Source organism: Macrotis lagotis, chromosome 1 (assembly GCF_037893015.1).
Source record: "Macrotis lagotis isolate mMagLag1 chromosome 1, bilby.v1.9.chrom.fasta, whole genome shotgun sequence".
NCBI lineage: Eukaryota > Metazoa > Chordata > Mammalia > Peramelemorphia > Peramelidae > Macrotis > Macrotis lagotis.
The window spans coordinates 461,201,825-461,223,146 of record NC_133658.1 but is presented as its reverse complement, the minus strand read 5'-3'; the positions used below and the strand labels follow the sequence as shown (position 1 = coordinate 461,223,146).

Here is a 21,322-nt window from a genome sequence, read left to right as displayed (position 1 = left end):
AGAATGCAATTAGAAATTAGGTTTTAAAGTACGTCTCATGTCACATACCACTATAAATTACAAATGGATAAGAGATTTAGTCAAATCACAAACCAGAGAAGCAGGAAAGAAAGTACCTCTCTCAATTATAGATAGGGGAAAGAGTTTTCAACCAAACACTTTTTAATATATCATACAAAATCAATATAACAAAAATTAGAAAGAAAATAATAAACTTGGAAAAAAATCTTTGCAACAAATTTCTCCGATAAAGGTTTAGAATTCAATATTTTTAGGAAGCTAAATATATTTAGGGGCTGGCAGGTGGTACAGAGCACTAGACTTGGAATCAGAAAGACATCTTCATGAGTTCAAATATAGGCTCTGAAACTATTTGGGCAAGTCATTTAGTTTCAGTTTCATTTATAAAAATGAATGGGAAATGGCCAATTACTTTAGTATCTTTGCCATGATTAGTTGGACATGACTGATATTTATGAAACTGATACAAACATATAACAACAAAAGTCATTCATTAATTTAAAAAGGGTCAACAGGAAGTTCTCAAAAGAAACAAAAACTGGGGGCGGCTAGGTAGTGGATAAAGCACCTGCCCTGGAGTCAGGAGTACCTGGGTTCAAATGCGGTCTCAGACACTTAAATTACCTAGCTGTGTGGCCTTGGGCAAGCTACTTAACCCCATTTTCCTTGCAAAAAGCTTAAAAAAAAGAAGGAAACAAAAACTACCAATTTCTATGAAATATCCACTAAAAATGTTTCAATTTATTCATATTAAAAGAATTAAAACAAAATATTGGAAACAATCCTTTTCAGGATGATAAAATATTGGAAACTGAGGGGATCCCTATAAATTGGGGAAAGGCTTAACAAAATGTGGTATATATTTGTTGGTTTTTTCCTGTTTTTGCAAAGCAATGAGGCTAAGTGGAAGTTGTAATAAATAAATATAATGAAATATTATCATGCAATAAAATGATGAGCAAGCAGATTTTGGAAAAATCTGGAAAGACTTGTACAGAATGATGCAATGAAATGAAATGAGCAGAACCAGAAAAATACTGTACACAGTAATAGCAATATTGTAGTATGATCAACTAGAAATGACAGTTCTTCTCAACAATATAGTGATCCAAGATAATTACAAAAGACTCATGACATCCCAAATAAAGAACTGATGGATTCTGTATGTAGATTGAAGCATAATTTTTTCACTAATTTTAATTTTTCTTCATAATTTTTTTCCTTTTAGTTTCATTTTTCTCAACTGTGACTAATATGGGAATATATTTTCTATGAGCATATACATATAACCTCTATTAAATTGCTTACCCTTTTAGGGAGAGGACAAAAATTTGGAACGCAAAATCTTGTAAAAATGAATGATAAGGGGCAGCTAGGTGGTGCAGTGGATAGAGTAGTGGCCCTGGAATGGGAGGACCTGAGTTCAAATCCAGCCTCAGGTACGTAATAATTACCTAGCTGTGTGACTTTGGGCAAGTCACTTAACTCCGTTGCCTTGCAAAAACCTCAAAAAAAAAAGAATGATAAAAACTTTCTTTACATATAATTGGGGGCGGATATACTATTACAAATTTTTAAAAAGAAGTAAAATTTTAAAACAATTCTAACATCCTAGCCATACCCTTAGATTAGCAAAGATGGTCAAAAAGTAACATGAAAAATTTTGGTGAGGAAGTACACTAAAGCATAGTAGTAGAATTGTAATTTCATTGAACCATCATGGAAAACAATTTTGAACTAGATTCCCCAAATCAACAAATTTTGATTACTTTGTGAATATAATAAAAGCATACCAAGTCAGAACAATAGTAAACAAAAAGATCAATGCCTATATTAGACTATTCTATAAAAACAAAATTTAGAGAAATTCCATGTGTAATAGTTATATCAGCCTAATCCAACTTTAGCTAAGAATTAAGGCCTAAACTACAATAGATCTGAACTCTGGTGAATATTGCTGGAACTAATAAGAAAATCCATTTACTTGATAATTTTGCAATTTGAGCATTTCAGCTTTGTGACAGTTCTTTGGATCATGTAATTTGCTAATCTCTTTTAGTTTTTTATTTTTTCTTATAATTTTCCTTATTAGGTCATTTTATGACTTTAATTCTATAATTAGAGAAGAATTTTTCTAGGGACCATGTGTCCTTTTGTTACTTTTGAAATGTCTCCACTAAAGTCTTATACTGCTACTTCCCTGGAGCATATTAGGTTGTGCCCAAATTTTAAAAGTTATTCATGTAAGCTCATTTACACACTGATTTCAGTCTTCTGGGGATCAGACTAAGTACTCAGAGGCTTAGAGGCTTATCACCAGAATAATGGCAATCAGATGTCTACCACTAGACATAAGATTCTGGACTATCATAACCCATGTAGAAGGGGGGTTACAATCTATGGTCAGAGAGGAAATATGAAACAAGTGATGTTATCATCGATCAGAATGTATTGATAAATATATGAATCAATTGAAGTATTGCCAAAATATCTTAGGTAGCTTTAACTGGAATTTCAATTTTTAAACTTAATTTTGTCTTAAAGTACTATTTTTAGAATTAATCTGTGGGGCAGCTAGGTGGCATGGTGGATAGAGCCTCGGCCCTGGAGTCAGGAGGACCTGAGTTCAAATCTGTCCTCAGACACTAAAGAATTGCCTAGCTGTGTGACCTTGGGCAAGTCACTTTAACCCCATTGCCTTCCAAAAAAAAACCCCAAAAAAGAATTAATCTGTAAAAGCCTTTTGAATATTGCTTATACCCTCCTTCACAAACAACAACAAAAAGTATTAAAAGTATTATTTAGACATGGAGCTGGGAAGGTACTCACAGGACATCTAGCCCAAATTCTCATTTTGCAAATGAGAAAACTCTAACACTGCATATGACTTTTGTCTCAGATTATTATTACAGATGATATGGCACATTGTCTATATGTATTGTTAGATTTTTTAAATATATTAATCAGTTTTTAAATTTGTTGTCCTAAGAGATAATTCTCCAGGAGGAAGAAGAAGAATACAGGGAGAAATATAGATGATATAAAACCAAAAATATCAGTAAAAAAAAAATCTATTTTTAAAACTTTAATGAGTTTTTTATCTAATTGCATTCTACATTCTGAGTATTACTTTTTTGTTTCTTTGTTTTTGCAAGGCAGTGGGGTTAAGTGACTTGCCTAAGGCCACACAGCTAGGTAATTATTAAGTGTCTGATGCTGGATTTGAACTCAGGTCCTCCTGACTCTAGGGAAACTGAGCCACCTGGTTGCCCCTGGGTATTATTTTTTATAAAGATCTAGTGTGGATGATTAGAATTATTGGTATGAATGATTCCAGATTTTATTAAAAGTGAGGTGGATGGGGGCTCGTGTAACAAGGAAATTAATATAATGTCCTTTTCCTATGAGGACATTTTGAGAATCTCATCAGTGTAAGGAAAAGTCCTTTTGTTTGGATACTGGAAATTCTGCATAATATTTATGAATACCTCAGACTATGGGAGGAGAAATACCTACCAGCAATCTCTGAGATATTTCCTCCTTCCCACAAAAAATATTTATCAAAACAATCCTTAAGATAATGATCATTATTGAAAGGGTTGTGGGAAATCTGGGACACTATTACATTGTTGGTGGAGATGAGAACTCATCCAACCTTTCTGGAGAGAAATTTGGAACTACGCCCAAAGGGCAACAAAAATGTGCATACCCTTTGATCCAGCAATACCACTACTGGGTCTATACCCTGAAGAGATGATAAAAAAAGGGTAAAAACATCACTTGTACAAAAATATTCATAGCTGTGGTGGCAAAGAATTGGAAATCAAATAAATGTCCTTCAATTGGGGAATGGCTTAGCAAACTGTGGTATATGTATGTCATGGAACACTTTTGTTCCATTAGAAACCAGGAGGGATGGGAATTCAGGGAAGCCTGAACTGATGCTGAGTGAGATGAGCAGAACCAGAAAAACACTGTACACCCTAACAGCAACATGGGAGTGATGTTCAACCTTGGTGGACTAGCTCATTCCATCAGTGCAACAATCAGGGACAAAGGAGAATACCATTTGTATGCAGATAAAGAACTGTGGAGTTTGAACAAAGACCAAGGACTATTACCTTTAATTTAGAAAAGAAAAACTGATATCTTATTGTCTGATCTTGCTGTCTCTTATACTTTATGTTTCTTCCTTAAGGATATGATTTCTCTCTCATCATATTCAGTTTGGATCAATGTATACCATGGAAACAATGTAAAGACTGGCAAATTGCCTTCTATGGGAGGTGGCGGGGGGAGGGAAGTAAGATCAGGGGAAAAATTGTAAAACTCAAAATAAATAAAATCTTTAAAAAGAAAAAAACAGGGGCGGCTAGGTGGCGTAGTGGATAAAGCACCAGCCTTGGAGTCAGGAGTACCTGGGTTCAAATCCGGTTTCAGACACTTAATAATTACCTAGCTGTGTGGCCCTGGGCAAGCTACTTAACTCTACTGCCTTGCAAAAAAAAAATCTAAAAAAAAAGAGGAAAAAAAAAAGAAAAAAACAATTCTTAAGATTTAATGGGGGGGGGGGCATCTAGATGGTTCAGTGGATAGAGCACTGGCCCTGGAGTCAGGAGGACTTGAGTTCAGATCCGGCCTCAGACACCTAGCTGTGTGACCTTGGGCAAGTCTCTTAACTCCATTGTCTTGAAAAAAACAAAAAAAGACAAGTAAATAATATCTATCAATAAAAATTTGAAAATAAGATTTGCCCCAGAGAAGCTTTAATATATACTGAATCATTATGTTTTCAATTTAACTATGTAATTCAGCATCTTTATAGTCTAAAATTCTCTTTCATTCATTTCCAATATTTAGAATATGGTAATTGTTTCAATCTACATTATTATCATTTTAAGAAACTTTTAATTTTTTATGTATTTTAATACATTTTAAATACATATACTTATACATTGATATGTATCTTAAATATATAATGTCAGGTCCTTTCATCTGGTCATTTTCTTCTTCCTATTAGCTCTAATATAGTGTGTAAAATATAGCTAAGCCTCTCAAATGGTGCTGATCAATCAGCAAGTATTTATTGACCACTCCTGGAAATCATTTGAAATTTCAGAGATCTGTAGGCTTGTAGTAAGATTAAGAATTGAAGGGATCTAGGAGATCAACTAGTTAAACTCCATATTTTAACAACCAAGGATCCTGGGAATCATAAAAATTCACTGACTTCCTCAAAATCATACAACTAATAAGCAACAGAGGCAGGATTTGAATCCATATCCTTTAACTCAAAATTCAGGACTTTCTTTCCTCTTATTTGTAGCTGTTCCCTGTAAAAAAGACCTCTCAAAATAAGTTCATCCTCTTCAAAATTTTCCTCCAATAGTTAAATGGACTGTTACAAGTTGATTCTTGTGATTTTGTTAATACCTTAATCCTGCAGATCTTCTTACCACCAAATAGGCATCTATAGCATAGCAAAACAACCACCAGAAGCTGGCACTGTATAATAGCTGGATCCACATCTACATTAGGGAGGAAAAAAGCATACATCAATTTGCCTGAAAATATTCACCAGATATCCAGACCATCTGTGAAATGAAACATTAGAAATCTACTTCCTTTGACGTTATTAATTCAACACATGAATGCATTCAGTTAGACACGTGGCTGTAGATTTTGCAATGAAAGAAGGATATTCATCTTGTGATATACACTGTTCCCTCTATTCAACTGGATGTGTTTAAATAGCTTTGTTTCCTTTAATATTTTTCCACAGAGTAGATAAAGGATATAGTGAAATGTGCTAAGTTTAAACTCTAGTAGGAGCTCATAAGAGTTTACAAATTGGAGCTTTTTTTCCTTCAATCTGAACAATGGAGAAATAGTTAAGAAATGTACCTCAACTATGACAGAAATGGACTGTTTAAAAAAGACCAACAGGAATATCTCCCTCATTTGAGGTACAATTTTCACTCAGTTATAAGTGAGAAAAATTTTGGAGGGCAGACAATTAGGGAAGAGGAGGAAAGATAATCTTTTGATAGGTGAAAATAGAACCAAATTAATATTCCCCTCTCTATTAATCTTTTAAGGGAGGAATGTAATTTTATTGGTTCAGAGAACTTCCAGTAAAGAAGTTCCCTCCATTGATACATATCAGCCACTTCTACGGTCTTAGTCATTTGACTGGAACATGGAGAGATCAGGTAACTAACTCATGGTCACATAAACCAGGACCTTCAGAGGCATCACTTGAGTTTCCTACCTCAAAATCCACTAAACCATATTCCCTCTTTTTGTCTATAATTTGTTAATGGACAGCACAAAAGCTTTCAGTTTATTTATGGCAGGACATAGATAAAAGTTACTCAGAATGAGGAAGCATGGAACTTTATACGCACCACTGGAGAAAATGCCCACATGGATCACAGATCCATTGAAATATTGGCAAGAAATATTTTTATGATAAAGAATGAATTGTATGAACAATGGAGCTATCAACTCTAGAAGATGCTTCTCTCCTATTCTTGTGTCTTCCATTATATTCCATGTGCATGTATGTGCATGTTCATAATCTACATGTGCATGGGTATATGTGGGGAAGCAGTCAAAGAATAAAGTAAAAAAGTAGGGAATGGGGAACCCTGAAAGAAATACAAAGATAGTACTTACTGCACTTCCGACACAGAAAGCAGCAGGCCACACATCTGTTCCATTCACCATGGAGATGTTTCCAATGAAATCTGGAAATCCTAACCATACTGCAGACCTGAATATGATACCTGAGGAAAGAATGAACTGACCTTCTAAGTTTGTAATTCCAATTAAATTTACATGCTTACATTAGCTATATTTCAAGTAATATCCAGAGAGAAAACAAGGACAGACACACACACACACAAACAGAATACAATAGCTAATAAATATCTGGTATTCTGACAGAACCTCAGGGCTTAGCTACAAAGTATCTTAACCTATTTTAGAATAAAGGCAAAGAAATAATTTTTGCTTCTCTCATTATTGTGTTGATTTGCTACTAGAAATTGATGCATTTTTGCCATCCACATTCAGAGAAAAACCTATGGAATTTGAATGCTGAGCAAAGTATACTCTGCTCACCTTTTAAAACTTTTTATATTTTTTTTTTGTCAAGGGTTTTTCCTCTTCTAATTCTTCTTTCACAACATGACTAATATATGGAAATATATTTAATTTGATTGTACATGTACAACTTATGTCAGATTACTTGCTGTCATGGGAGGAGGTAGGGTGGTAGAAAAAATGTAGAACTCAAAAGCTTTCAAAAGAATGAATGTTGAAACCAGGACAATTTTGGGCTGTCTGCAATGGAGAATACCATCTGTATCCAGAGAAAGAGCCATGGAGTTTGAACAAATTTCAAGGACTATTCCCTTTAATTTAGGGAAAAAAACAGATATCTTATTGTTTGATCTTGTTATCTCTTATACTTTTTGTTTCTTCCTTAAGGATGTGATTTCTTTCTCATCACACTCAATTTAGATCAATGTACAACATGGAAACAAAGACTGACAGATTGCTTTCCATGGGGGGTGGGGGTGGGGGAGGGAAGTCAGATTGGGAGAAAAATTGTAAAACTCAAAACTCAAATATAATCTTTAAAAAAAAGAATGAATGTTTGAAAACTGTCTTTGCAATTGGAAAAAATAAAATAAAATAATTTTTTTTAAAAAATTAATTCATTTTTGGGGCAGCTAGGTGGCATAGTGGATAAAGCACTGGCCTTGGAGTCAGGAGTACCTGGGTTCAAATCCGGTCTCAGACAATAATTACCTAGCTGTGTGGCCTTGGGCAAGCCACTTAACCCCATTTGCCTTGCAAAAATCTAAAAACAAATAATTAATTCATTTTCAACTCCATCATTAAACATAAAATATCTATCATAGAAAAAAATCTGAAATAATAAAAACTATTGCTTCATCTTTTAAAATATAATCTCCTAAATTGATTACTTATATTTCTTTCTAAAAAATGACAATATCTTTTCTGTTCATTTTTAATTTTTCTAAAATACTGGCTTCATTACTTTCATCAAGTAATTCTAAAAACTGAGCATATATTGACCTAGTTCATTAGATACTATGACTTATTTGTAAATGTATTATTATGTAACACTTAAATAGGTAACATGAAAATAAAAAGATGGATCATAAAAAAACCAAAGTTAATTGCTCCTCTTTTTGAAAGGGGATACTTAGATACCTTCTTCTTGTTACTCAGTTACTCAGTCATTTCTAAGAAATAACAAAGTTTGATATTTTTAATTAGACTATCATACTCTGGTGGAGTAAATAGAAAGTCACCCTTGAAATCAGGAAGATGTGTGTTCAATTCCCATCTGAGTCAACTGGCAGTGATACTAAGTCTCTTACTATCTCAATGCTCAAGCTGCTCTCCATTAATCAATCAACCAGAAGTTTTTAGCACTTAGCTAAATACTTGGAATACAAAAATACAAATTAAGGACTCTAGAATCTGTCAGCATGCGTTGTATGTGCATATGTCCAAAATAAATCAGATAATGTAGGCATAGCAGGTAGGAATGGAAGGTACTGGGGAATTGGGAAACATTTCATGTAAAAAGTGAACAGAGTTTTGAAGGAAACCAGGGATTCTTAGAGGTAGAAGTTAAGAGGAAATAAATTCCCAGTATACAGTGGTCATAGCAAAGATACCAAATAACAAAAGAACTATTATGGTGAACAGCAAAAAAGAATGGCAAGATATATGGAGGAGCATAATTTATAAGATGGAGAGGAGAATTGGAACCAGGTTGTAAAGAGCTTTTTAAATAATGTACAGAGGATTTTAAAAAAATTTTTATTTATTTGAGGCAATGGGATTAAGTGACTTGCCCAAGGTCACACGGCTAGGCAATTATTAAGTATCTGAGGCCATATTTGAACTCAGGTCTTCCTGACTCCAGGGTTGGTGTTGTATAGAGGATTTTATATTTTCCTATAGGTAAAATAGGGAGCTACTGAAGTTGAATGAGCAAAGGAATGATATGGCTAGATTTGTGCTTTAAGAATATGTTTTTTGGGGCAGCTAGCTAGGCCTTGCAGTGAATAGAGCTCCAGCTTTGGAGTCAGGAAGACCTGAATTCAAATCCAACCTCAGACATTTAATAATTACCTCTGTGTGACCATGGGCAAGTCACTTAACCCTACTGCCTTGCAAAAACCAATAAATAAATCAATAAAATGATAAAAAAATATATATATAATTTTGGCAGTTATGTGGAAACTGAATTGAAGAAGGAAGAAACTAGAGAGGGGAAGATCAATTAATATGACATTGCAGTAGTACTTCAAGTCAGAGATAAGAACTGAACTAAGATGGTGAACGAGAGAAATGATTAATAAACAACAAATTATTGGGGAGGATTTTTCCCTTCTTATTTCCCCATTCTCTACTAGGACAAACCAGCATTTGAAGGACATTGCTGAGAATGAGATTGGATATATTTTCTCCTCAATCTTGTTCAGACTGTACCCAAGTGGGGAAATCCATTATGTTGTACACTCATTTTGAGGGGTGGGGGTAGGTCCTTTGTCTAAATTGCCCATGGCTGGGGTGGTATAAGAGCAAGAGAGAGCAAAGATTCCTATTAGAATAAGCTCACTACTCAATATAACATTCATTCTCTCAATGCTTGGTTAACCAGTCAGAATTGATTTCCACCCTTAGGAACACCCACTTTTTCAAGGACATCTAAGGGTTAACTGGGTCATGAGATAGCCAAATGGCCATCCTTTTATTAATAATTTGTTAGCATAATTAATAAAATAATTAATTACTTAAAAAACTATCTCTTGAACTTTTTTTTTAATGTCATATGGCCCTGTGAGCAGTGAGAAGAGATCAGATGTAAGAGATACTGTGGTAGATCTTGAAAATAACAACTGATTTGATTTTTTGGAATGATGTTATGTCTGATCCTTGACCTTGTTGTCTCCCACAATTGATCCACTTCCGTGATCAAGAATTCTTATGATGACACCTTATTAGACCACCACTTCCTGTTATTGTTGTTTGTCCTTAGCAACCTTCTGTGCTCTCCTAACCCTGGAGCCATTCTTAACAGAATTTTTTTTTACTTGAGAAGTTTAAGGTTATAAAAATTTAAGTATATGTGATTCTTTCAAAATTATAAAGAAAAATCACAATAAAAAAACTCAAGTCTAATTAATTCTTTCCATTAAGTTGAATAAAGCAAATCTTTTTATCCCTAATACATGCCAGTATTCTCTCTCCCTCTTGTACCTAAATTTTTTTTCTCTAACTAAGCCGCTTGAACCTAAGATTATAGATTCAATAGGGAGAATTGTAGGGCATGACTTCTGTTCTACTTACCACCCAGAAATTGGAAGCTGGTGTGTGCCAACTTTTGTATGGCATAGGGGGCAGGTCAAACATTCTAATGCCCTCTCCTTTCAATAGAAAGTATTTACTTATATCCTCTTGACTTTAGGCATGATTAGCAACACCTGATTCATAATTCAGCAGTTATGTCAATTCAATTCAGCAAACAATTATTTAGGGTCTAATAAATGTTAGGCATTTATAAATGATACTATAAATCACATTTCTCCCTAGAAGAACAATAACTTGAGAATAAATTCAAACTATGTTGATCATACATTCTTGTATTGATCATCCCAGCCAAAGAAATAAAAAATATATATATTACTTTCCTTCTTCTGGCCCAGAATTTAGTGAAGAATTCTTTTCATTCCTCCACTTCATATTGACTGGCTGAAAAGCAGTTTTTAGATTGTGCTTTGAGATAATCCCCAAGAGTAACTTCCCTCATTCTGAGGAGCAGGTGGTGAACTCTACAGGCCCCCCTTACCTAGGCAGCCCAGGAGATCACAAGCAGAAAGGAAGAGCAGGATGGTGGCAGAAGAACTTTGGGGGAGCTTCTTGATCCCCTGGTTTCTCTTGGGAAGGAGCTGTAAAATAGTAAGCAGTAAATTGAAGGATGCACTGCTGAGGCACACCCCATTAAACACCTGGGACTGGAAAGCCAGCACCAGCTGAGTGGCTGCATCCCGATTGGGGCAACAAAAGGTCTCAAGCCTGGGAGATGCCATGGAAGAGTCCAGTATGTGCAGAGATCCGAGGCTGAGTCTGCTTAATCCAGAATCAGTGAGGTCTCCTCATCCCCCAACAGATCCCTGGCCTCAGGGATTAGATCATGTGCTATGCCTGGACAAGGAAATACCATGTGAATGGCTGCAGTTCAGGCTAAAGCCTCTTGCCCCCTCTGACTTCTCTTTCAGAAATTGCCGCTAAATGGGATGGTTTCCAGTCACATAAAATTTTTTCCTTCTGAACATTTCTGAAAAGATGCTACTAAAGGCATCTTTGCAAAATTCCTGATGGAGTAATTGTAGAAGAGGTAGTAAATGGGGAGATAGGACTTTTCAGCCTTGTTAAGGCAAAGCAAGCTTTGAACTCTTTCACCAAGGTCTTTTCTTAAATCTCAGTTAAAAAAATACAGCCTCTGACTTTCCTTTTTCATCTCTAGAGGATCTAACTAGAAAGGTAATTAGGTGGGGTGGATTAAGAAGTGACCTCAGAGTTAGAAGACCTGGGTCTTTCCAGTTCTGCCTTTACCACATAGTAACTGTGACCAAGGCAAATATCAACCTCCCAGTACCTCCTTGCAGTACCCCTTTAAGTACAAAAGTCAAAAAACAGTTGCTGATCTGTATTGATTGAGGGAGTTTCTTACTGGGAAGTCCCTAAAATGATGAAATCACAGATCTGGACAAAAATAAAGTTCTAGTAAAGATGAATGGTATATACCAATTACTTCTTTGCTTTGAGTTTAGTTATGTCACTTTGCTGTGGTTCACACAAGCCATGATTGACCAGCAAGTAAAAAGAGGGTACCATTTTTCTTTAACCTCTAGCCTAGAAATCAATTTCCTCTCAGGAGAGGGCTTTTAACCTTCACAGTCTCTAGCTGAGATCTTTCTATAAAGAGTCAGAAAACATTTCCAAGAAAGACTGTCCAGATTGGACACCAGTTCTTTTCAAAATGAAACAATGAGTGTCTTTTTTTTTTACTGAATATTTTTATTCTGCACATAGAAGCCACTAAAGGATCTGGCCCATGGGCTTGTTGGGGGGCTGCATCACAAGTATATGACTCTGCACATCTACACTGGGGGTGGGGGTGAGAACAGATCATTCCACCCAGTCACAAGATGAGGTCTTCCCAAAAAAGGACCAAATGATCAGGTACCAGAAGAAGCAGTGAGAACACAGAAAGGTGGAAGAGAGCGGGGTGGAGTTTATGTAGCAGAGCCCCTATCCCCAAAACAAAACTGGTCTACTACTTGGTGCTGCCCATTCTTTGGAGGACTTCTACTGAGGTGACTGTTGCCTACTAGCTCTGAGGCTTCATGGTCATGGAGCTTACTTGGCCCGAGGGTTTCTGAAGTTCCTTCCAGTGAATTTAGCCTTGCTGCCCAGTTATTCCTCAATTCTGAGAATTTGGTTATACTTGGCCAAATGCTCAAATAGGCAGGGGGCCCCAGTCTTGATCTGCCCAGTGCAGAGACCCACCACCAGGTCTGCAATGAAGGTATCTTCAGTCTCTCCAGAACAATGGGAAACCATTACTCCCCACCCATTGGACTGGGCCAGCTTTCACGCCTGGAGAGATTCGGTCACAGAGCCAATCTGGTTCACTTTGAGCAGGAGGCAATTGCAAGCTTTCTCATTCACAGCCTTTTCAATGCACTTGGGATTGGTCACTGTGAGATCATCCTCTACAACCTGGATGCCTGCAGTTTCAGCAAAATTCTTCCAAGCTTCCCAATCATTCTGGTCAAAGGGATCTTCAATAGACACCACTGGATAGTCCTGGATGTAGCCCTTGTAAAGGTCCCCAAGCTCAGCAGGTGAGATGTATCTGCTGGGATCATCAGGAGACTTGAAGTCCAAGTCATATTTCCCAGACCGGAAGAATTCAGAGGCAGCAACATCCATGCCAATTACAACCTTGTCAGTATAGCCAGCCTTGCCAATTGCTTCCTTCAGCAGCTCCAGAGCTTTTTTATTCTCCAGGATGTTAGAAGCAAAGCCACCTTCATCTCTTACATCGGTGGCATCCTGTCCATATTTCTTCTTAATCACATTCTTCAGGTTGTGGTAGACCTCAGCTCCAATGCTCATGGCCTCCTTGAAGTTTGATGCTCCAACAGGGAGGATCATGAACTCTTGCACTGCTAGCTTGTTACCAGCATGGGAGCCACCACTGATCACATCGAAGGCTGGAACTGGCAGGATGACTTCTTCAATGCCTGCAAGATCAGCAATATGGCCGAACAAGGAGACACCTTTCTCTGCAGCCCCAGCCTTACACACAGCCAGAGACACTCCCAATATAGCATTTGCTCCAAATTTAGATTTATTCTCAGAACCATCCATCTCTATCATCAATTTGTCAATCTTCTGCTCCACAACATTCAGTTTCTTGCTAATCAGGGTTGGGGCAATAGTTTTATTGATGTGCTCCACCGCTTTTGAGACACCTTTCCCCATATATCGGGTCTTATCATTGTCTCAGAGCTCCAGGGCTTCATGGATGCCAGTAGAAGCCCCACTGGGCACAGCAGCTCTGAAGAGACCTTTTGAAGTGTAGAGATCAACTTCAACTGTGGGGTTTCCACGAGAGTCAAAGATCTCTCTTGCAATGATCTTCAAAATCAACATGCTGAATTTCTGGTCAGGGCTGGCTCCGCAGGATTCAGAGGAGAGAGGCCAAGGGGAGTGTCTATTTTTCTGAACAAACCTATTACATTTCAAGATCAGCTATTTAAGGACAAGGGATTAGTTTTTGAAAATTTTAATGATTTACAAATGAATTTTCTTTTTTTAAAATTCTAAAATTTTTATTATTTTTGAATGTTACAATTTTCCCTCAATCTTGCTTCCCTCCCCCACCCCCCCACCAAAGGCAATCTGATACTTTTTACATTGTTGCCATGCTATACATTGATCAAAATTGAATGCGTTGAGAGAAAAATCATATCCTTAAGGAAAATATAAAATATAAAAAATAGTAAACTTAAATAAGATAACTTTTTTAAAAAAATTAAAGGTCTTTGGTCTTTGTTTAAACTCCACAATTCTTTCTTTGTATACAGATGGTATTCTCCATAGCAGATATTGTCCCTGATTGTTGCAATGATGGAATGAGCAAGTCCATTAAGATTGACCATCAATTTGATGTTGCTTTTATGGTGTACAATGTTCTTTTGGTTCTGCTTATCTTGCTCAGCATCAGTTCATGCAAATCCTTCCGGGGTTCTCTTAATTCCCATCCCTCCTGGTTTCTAATAGAACAATAATGTTCCATAATGTACATATACCACAATTTGTTCACCCATTCCCCAGTTAAAGGAAATGTACTTGATTTCCAATTCTTTGCCACCACAAACAGAACTGCTATGAATATTTTTGTACAAGTGATGTTTTTACCCTTTTTCATCATCTCTTCAGGGTATAGACCCAGTAGTGGTATTGCTAGATCAAACAGTATGCCCATTTTTATTGCCCTTTGGGAATAATTCCAAATAGCCCTCCAGAAAGGTTGGATGAGTTCACAGCTCCACCAACAATGTATTCATGTCCCAGATTTCTCACATCCCTTCCAACATTGATCATTGTCCTTTCTGGTCATTTTGGCCATTCTGAGAGGTGTGAGGTGGTACCTCAGAGATGCTTTAATTTGCATTTCTCTAATAAGTAATGATTTGGAGCATTTTTTCATATGACTATGGATCACTTTGATTTCCTCATCTGTAAATTGCCTCTTCATATCTTTTGACTATTTGTCAATTGGGGAATGGCTTGTGTTTTTTATAAATTTGACTCAGTTCTCTGTATATTTTAGAGATGAGTCCTTTGTCAGAAATACTAATTGCAAAAATTGTTTTGCAATTTACTAAATTTCTTTTTTTTTTGCAAGGCAAATGGGACTTAAGTGGCTTGCCCAAGGCCACACAGCTAGGTAATTATTAAGTGTCTGAGACCGGATTTGAACCCAAGTACTCCTGACTCCAAGGCCAGTGCTTTATCCACTACACCACCTAGCTGCCCCTACTAAATTTCTTTTGATCTTGGTGACAGTGATTTTGTTTGTGCAAAAGCTTTTTAATTTAATGTAATAAAAATTATCTAGTTTGTTTTTAATGATGTTCTACATCTCTTCCTTGGTCATAAACTGCTCTCCTTTCCATAGATCTGACAGGTAAACCAATCTTTGATCTCCTAGTTTGCTTATAATATTATTTTTTATGTCTAAATCCTGTATCCATTTTGATCTTATCTTGGTATAGGGTGTAAGGTGTTGGTCTAATCCAAGTTCCTGCCATACTAATTTCCAATTTTCCAAACAGTTTTTATTGAAGAGAGCGTTTTTATCCCAGAAGCTGGACTCTTGGGGTTTATCAAACAGCAGATTACTATAATCTTTTCCTGCTATCTCTTTTGTGCCTAGTCTATTCCACTGATCCACCACTCTATTTCTTAGTCAATGCCAGATAGTTTTGATGACTGATGCTTTATAATATGATTTTTAGATCTGGTAAGGCTAAATCACCTTCTTTTGCACTTTTTTTTTTCATTAAATCCCTGGATATTCTTGACTTTTTGTTTCTCCATATGAATTTACTTACAAATTTTTTTCTAGCTCAATAATTTTTTGGAAGTTTGATTGGTAAGGCACTAAATAAGTAGTTTAATTTATGTCAAATTGTCATTTTTATTATATTAGCTTGGCCTATCCATGATATTTGCCCATTTATTTAAATCTGATTTTATATGGGTGAGAAGTGTTTTATAGTTGTTTTCATAGAGTTTCTGAGCTTAAAGTTACTTTAAATGGGATTTCTCTTTCTAGGTCTTGCTGCTGTATCTTGCTAGCAATACACAGAAATGCTGAGAATTTATGAGGGTTTAATTTTATATCTTGCAACTTTGTTAAAGTTGCTAATTGTTTCTAGTAGTTTTTAGAAGTTTTTTTTAGGATTCTCTAGGTAGACCATCATGTCACCTGCAAAGAGTAAGAGTTTTGTTTCTTCCTTCCCAATTCTTATTCCTTTAATTTCTTTTTCTTCTCTTATTGCTGAAGCTAATATTTCTAACACAATATTGAATAGTAGTGGTGATAATGGGCATCCTTGCTTCACCCCTGATCTTTTTGAGAATGCTTCTAGCTTATCCCCATTGCATATAATGCTTGTTGATGGTTTCAGATAGATACTCCTAATCAGTCTAAGGAACAATCCATTTATTCCTATGTTCTCTAGTGTTTTTAGTAGGAATGGATGTTATATTTTGTCAAAGGTTCTTTCAGCATCTATTGAGGTGATCATATGATTTGTTAGGTTTGTTATTGATATAGTTAATTAAACTAACAGTTTTCCTAATATTGAACCAACCCTTCTTTTACAAATGAATTTTTAAACTTGAAATGTAATAGATTTCCTTATGGATAAATCCTTGATGTGACATAGATGAAAGTAGCACAGAATGAGCAGTCATGGATGGGTTGAGATCTACATCTTTAGGAGGAACTCCCAAATCAATGAGATCTCAGATCCATTTCAGAATTCAGTGTGAAAAATTAAACACTCTGAAACAAACCTGAGTGCAATATAATTAAAATGGTAAAGACTAGCCTCAGGAAAAAGGCAACAAAAATCACCTTCTTGCTTTTTTCTAAAAGTTGAGAGGTGGAGATGGTGCTATGGGTCTAAAATATTTTATATATTGTCAGACTGCATTGATATGTTGGTTGATTTTGTTGACCTGCTTCTCCCTCCCCCCCTTTTCTTCTTTTAAGATCTTTACTTAGAGGAATGACTTATTCCATAGAGTAGAAGAGGAATAAAAATGGAAAGTAATATGACGTAAAACCAATAGCTACTAATAAAAATATTCTTAAATCTTCTAGATAAACTGAAGGCCAACAAGAGACTCCATTTCCAGAGGGGAAGTAGGATGTTTTAATGAGACAATGGACTGCAAACCCTGTCACAACTTCAAAAGAATTTGGACCTGGCACAAGTTTGTAAAATGACTCTATTCAGGTTGCAACTGCTCTTAGAAACAAAATCTCCAAATGTCCAAAACTAGGCTGCAAATATGCATTTGCAAAATGAAACTGCTTTCTAAAATTTGATTTGTTCATCCTTTTCTGAAAGCATAAAAGCTAATTGAACTGCTCTCAATAGTCCCTGCTGCTTTTTTTTCTTTCTTGGTTTATTGAATTGATTTTCACTTTGACTTCTTCAAAGATTAGTCTACTAGGTTTAGTTCAAATTTGCAAGTAGGGTTTGCCTGCTTTAATAAAGGGGGTTAGAATCAGTCATGCATGGAGAATTTCAGGTGTTTCTAAGGAAGTGTTGATGCTGCAACAGACTGAATAATTGTCCTTTGACAGCTATTTTCTTAATATTTTCCCCAACCCTGGATTCTCAATTTCCGATTGGAATAAAGGTCAATAGTAGGTCATGCCTTTTCCCTACCCTTCCTCATTTTCTGCTTTCCATATTCAAATCTTAAGACATTCCACAAAATACCAGCAGTTAAACAATTTGGATTTGGGGGCATATGAAAAGATGACTAGAACATAAAGATTGTGTTTTTAAATTGATATGCAACATATCTCCTAAGGTTACTAGTGTTCTGAAAAAGCAGCATAAACCTGGTGAAGGTGTTCTTTTTTACCCACACAGACTAGTCACTTTATATTTCTTTTTCTTTTAATTTTTAATTCATGAAATAAAACAAAAATTTCCATACATATACAATAAAAAAGATGATTGCTTATGAAACTGCAAATCCACCATGTACAACCTGCTATTCCTTCTAATATACAATAGTCATCATATAAATTTCTTTTTTCTTTCCTTTCCTCTTCTTACCTCCCCCCCATGGCTACCATTATACATATATATATATATATATATATATATATATATATATGTATATATATACATATATATATGTAAAATTATTCTATAATACTTCTATTTATCAGTTCTTTCTCTAGATGCAGATAGCTTAATTTAAGCATTTTATTTATTAATTTAGAAATATTTCAGAGAGTTCCTTAATTCAGATGTGGGAAAAATCATATCAATTTTTGCTAAATTCTAATGAAATTGGGCAATTTCTTCAATTATGAATTTTCTTTAGTTTTTTTTTTGCAAGGCAAATGGGGTTAAGTGGCTTGCCCAAGGCCACACAGCTAGGTAATTATTAAGTGTCTGAGTCCGGATTTGAACCCAGGTACTCCTGACTCCAAGGCTGGTGCTTTATCCACTACACAACCTAGCCACCCCCTATGAATTTTCTTTAAAAAAAAGTCACAACCCATTATTCTTAGAAACCTAATGATTTACCAGCCTATCAAAGGGATCCATGACACATACAAAAAAGAAAAAAAGATTAAGAACTTTTGGCCTAGTGGTTAGAAGATTGGTCTTGTCAGGAATTCAGATTTTGCTTCTGTAACATGTTGTGTGATATTAGGAAAGTTAATTAACCTTTCTCAGAGAACCTAAGCATGACATAATGTAAGTTACAGGCAAGATACTGATCTGCATAAATGGTAGGAGGTTCTAAGCTAGGGGTTTGCCTCACAAGTTAATATCTCCCTCCTATCCCTCAAATCATCCTAAGAGTGGAGATGACTCCCTAGCCACAGTTAACTCTGTTGTGAGGATTAAAGGAACAACCACAACAAAAACCTTTTTAAATAAAAATTGCAAGTGATATTAATTTGGAAAATGAGAAAGATATTGAATCTCCATATCTCATTAATCCCCACTCCTGATTGACTTGCTCTGTTTTTGACTTGGGCCAGTTTCATCCTCTTTAGGCTACCTGGTGAGTTCCAGCTTCCAGGAGCTCACTATGTTGGTAACAAGCCTAGGGTAGACACCCATTCAGCTTAGCCCATTGCAACTCAGAACTCCTGCCTCAGTTTTCCCAGTAGAAGAGATTACAGGAATGTTCTACCATGCCTGGAGAATTTTTTTTTGAAATGACAAATTATGAAAATTTTGTAACAATGTTAGAAAATTAAAGAAAATTCTTTTTAAATTGTGAAAATGTAAATATGTCTTGGGTAAAAAAATGCTTTTTTAAAAAATTAGTATGTGGAATAAATTAGTAGCAATTCTATAAAAAGTGTAATACTAGGAAAATTCCAAACTACCCACCCCCTCCCAAAAAAATGTCATTAGAATAGTGCCTGGCCCTGGCAAAACATTCAGTTCAAGAACTGAGGCTATTGTTGTGTTAAACAGAAGACATCTCTGAATATTGTACAGATGGGGATTAAAATCACCCCATTCCATTTTGGCCTAGATATCTTAACAAGGTGAAAACATATTTTATTCATTAATCAATCATCAGTCTTAAGACTGAGAAAAGTCTTTGAAAACCATTTGATGAAGGGAAATGATACCAGACAAGAGGCCTTTTCTAATTGACAGAGGGTGTTCCTTACACCCCCTGGGCTTAGATACAAGCATTGACAAGACTTGATGGGAAGAATTCCAGAAACTGAAATGACTGGATTTCTGGCTGAGTCCCCTAAGAAGGAATTAATTAGGTTGGGGAAAGAGAGAAAATAATTCCATTTTTTCCCCCTTATTTGACTGGAAAAGCACCTTCCAGCTTAGAAGGGCCCATAAGATGCTGAAGTTCTTATCTTCCCATCAGTGACCTAAATATCAGAGGATGATAGCATCTGGAGCTACTAGGTGGTGCAGTAAATAGAGTGCCTACCCTGGAATCAGGAAGACCTAAGTTCAAATCCTACCTTACAACTTATTACTGCTTTATACTTACTAGCTGTGTGACCCTGGGCAAGTCATTTAACCCTCTTTGTCTCAGTTCCTCATCTGTAAAATGAGCTGAAGAAGTGGCAAACCACTTCAGCATCTTTACCAAGAAAACCCCAAATAGGAGTCATGAAAAATCTGAAAAGACAGAAACAAATCAACAACAATAACAAAGTGTCTGTATCTAAAAGGATCCCAGAGTTGATGATCAGTCTTAATGGACTTGCTCATTTCATCAGTGTAACAATCAGGGACAATTTTAGGGTATCTGCGATGGAGAATATCATCTGTATCCAAAGAAAGAATAGTAGAATTTAAACAAAGACTAAAGACCTTTAATTTTAAAAAAAAGTTATCTTATTATGTAATTTTGCTAGCTCTTATATTTTATTTTTTCCTTAAGGATACGATTTCTCTCTCAACACATTCAATTTTGATCAATGTATAGAAAGGAAACAAGGTAAAGACTATCAGACTGCCTTCTGTGGGGGGTGGGGGGGAGGGAAGTGAGATGGGGGAAAAAATTGTAAAATTCAAAAAACAACAAAAGGACCCCAGAGTCAAGACTACAATACCTAAGGAACTTCCTAAATGCTCACAAATGAGAAAAAAAACTGAGAGCAACCATGAACTGTGAATTGCCTCCTTGCCATATGTGCTTTTCAAGTTCTCCTTAGCTCTGTATGTAGAGTGTATCACAGACTTTTGAGGAGATGTTTTATACTAATTTCTGTATCACCATAGTAAATGTACTTTCCTAAAAGTTAATAAGGGCTGACTAATAAAATTTATTCTCAATTCATAATATAGTGAAGGACTCATATCAGTGGGGCTCTCAAGTTGATGGCATTAGAGGAAAAAGCTCCTGACCCAGCAAAGGTACCCTTAGAAACCCATAGAGAAAAGCTGTATTCAAGTTGAGGGAATTATACTTATGAAAGTGATAGTTGGGATAAATTGATAATTCATGAAATGGCAAACCTATCCAGCATCTTTGCCAAAGAAATCCCAAAAGGGGTCATAAAGATCTGGAAATGAAAAATGACTCAACAACAACAAATTTAAAGGAAAAGTGAATCAAATTACAGAGAGAAATAAGTAGCAAAACTATAATAGCTGGAGCTCTCAATATTCCATTCTCAGTCCTAGATGCCTTTTTAAAAAAGTACAAGAAAAGATAAAGAAATTAAAGTGCCGGAATAAAATTTTATAAAAGTCGGATATAGTAGTGTTTGGTGATTACTTAATGATGTAAAAAGAAATATATATATTATATATATATATATATATTTATACACACACACACATACATGCATACATATTTCTTAGCTGTGCATAGTACCTTAAAAAACCCTCAACCATACCCAAGGTAAAAA

General features: G+C 35.7%; 1 protein-coding gene and 1 pseudogene across 1 annotated transcript in view; both read right to left on the bottom strand.

Annotated features, from left to right (window-relative positions):
* Positions 1-11,162, bottom strand: part of GPR143 (G protein-coupled receptor 143) — a 71,426-nt gene extending 60,264 nt beyond the window's left edge. Inside the window, exons 1-3 of the mRNA XM_074231711.1 lie at positions 10,922-11,162; positions 6,700-6,809; positions 5,455-5,549 (exon numbers count right to left, since the gene is read on the bottom strand). Coding sequence (XP_074087812.1) covers positions 5,455-5,549; positions 6,700-6,809; positions 10,922-11,162 — 446 coding nt within the window. The remainder of the gene's footprint in view (positions 1-5,454; positions 5,550-6,699; positions 6,810-10,921) is intronic.
* A 1,333-nt stretch (positions 11,163-12,495) lies between these two features.
* Positions 12,496-13,797, bottom strand: LOC141504647 (alpha-enolase pseudogene; annotated as a pseudogene).
* Positions 13,798-21,322: the final 7,525 nt, after the last annotated feature.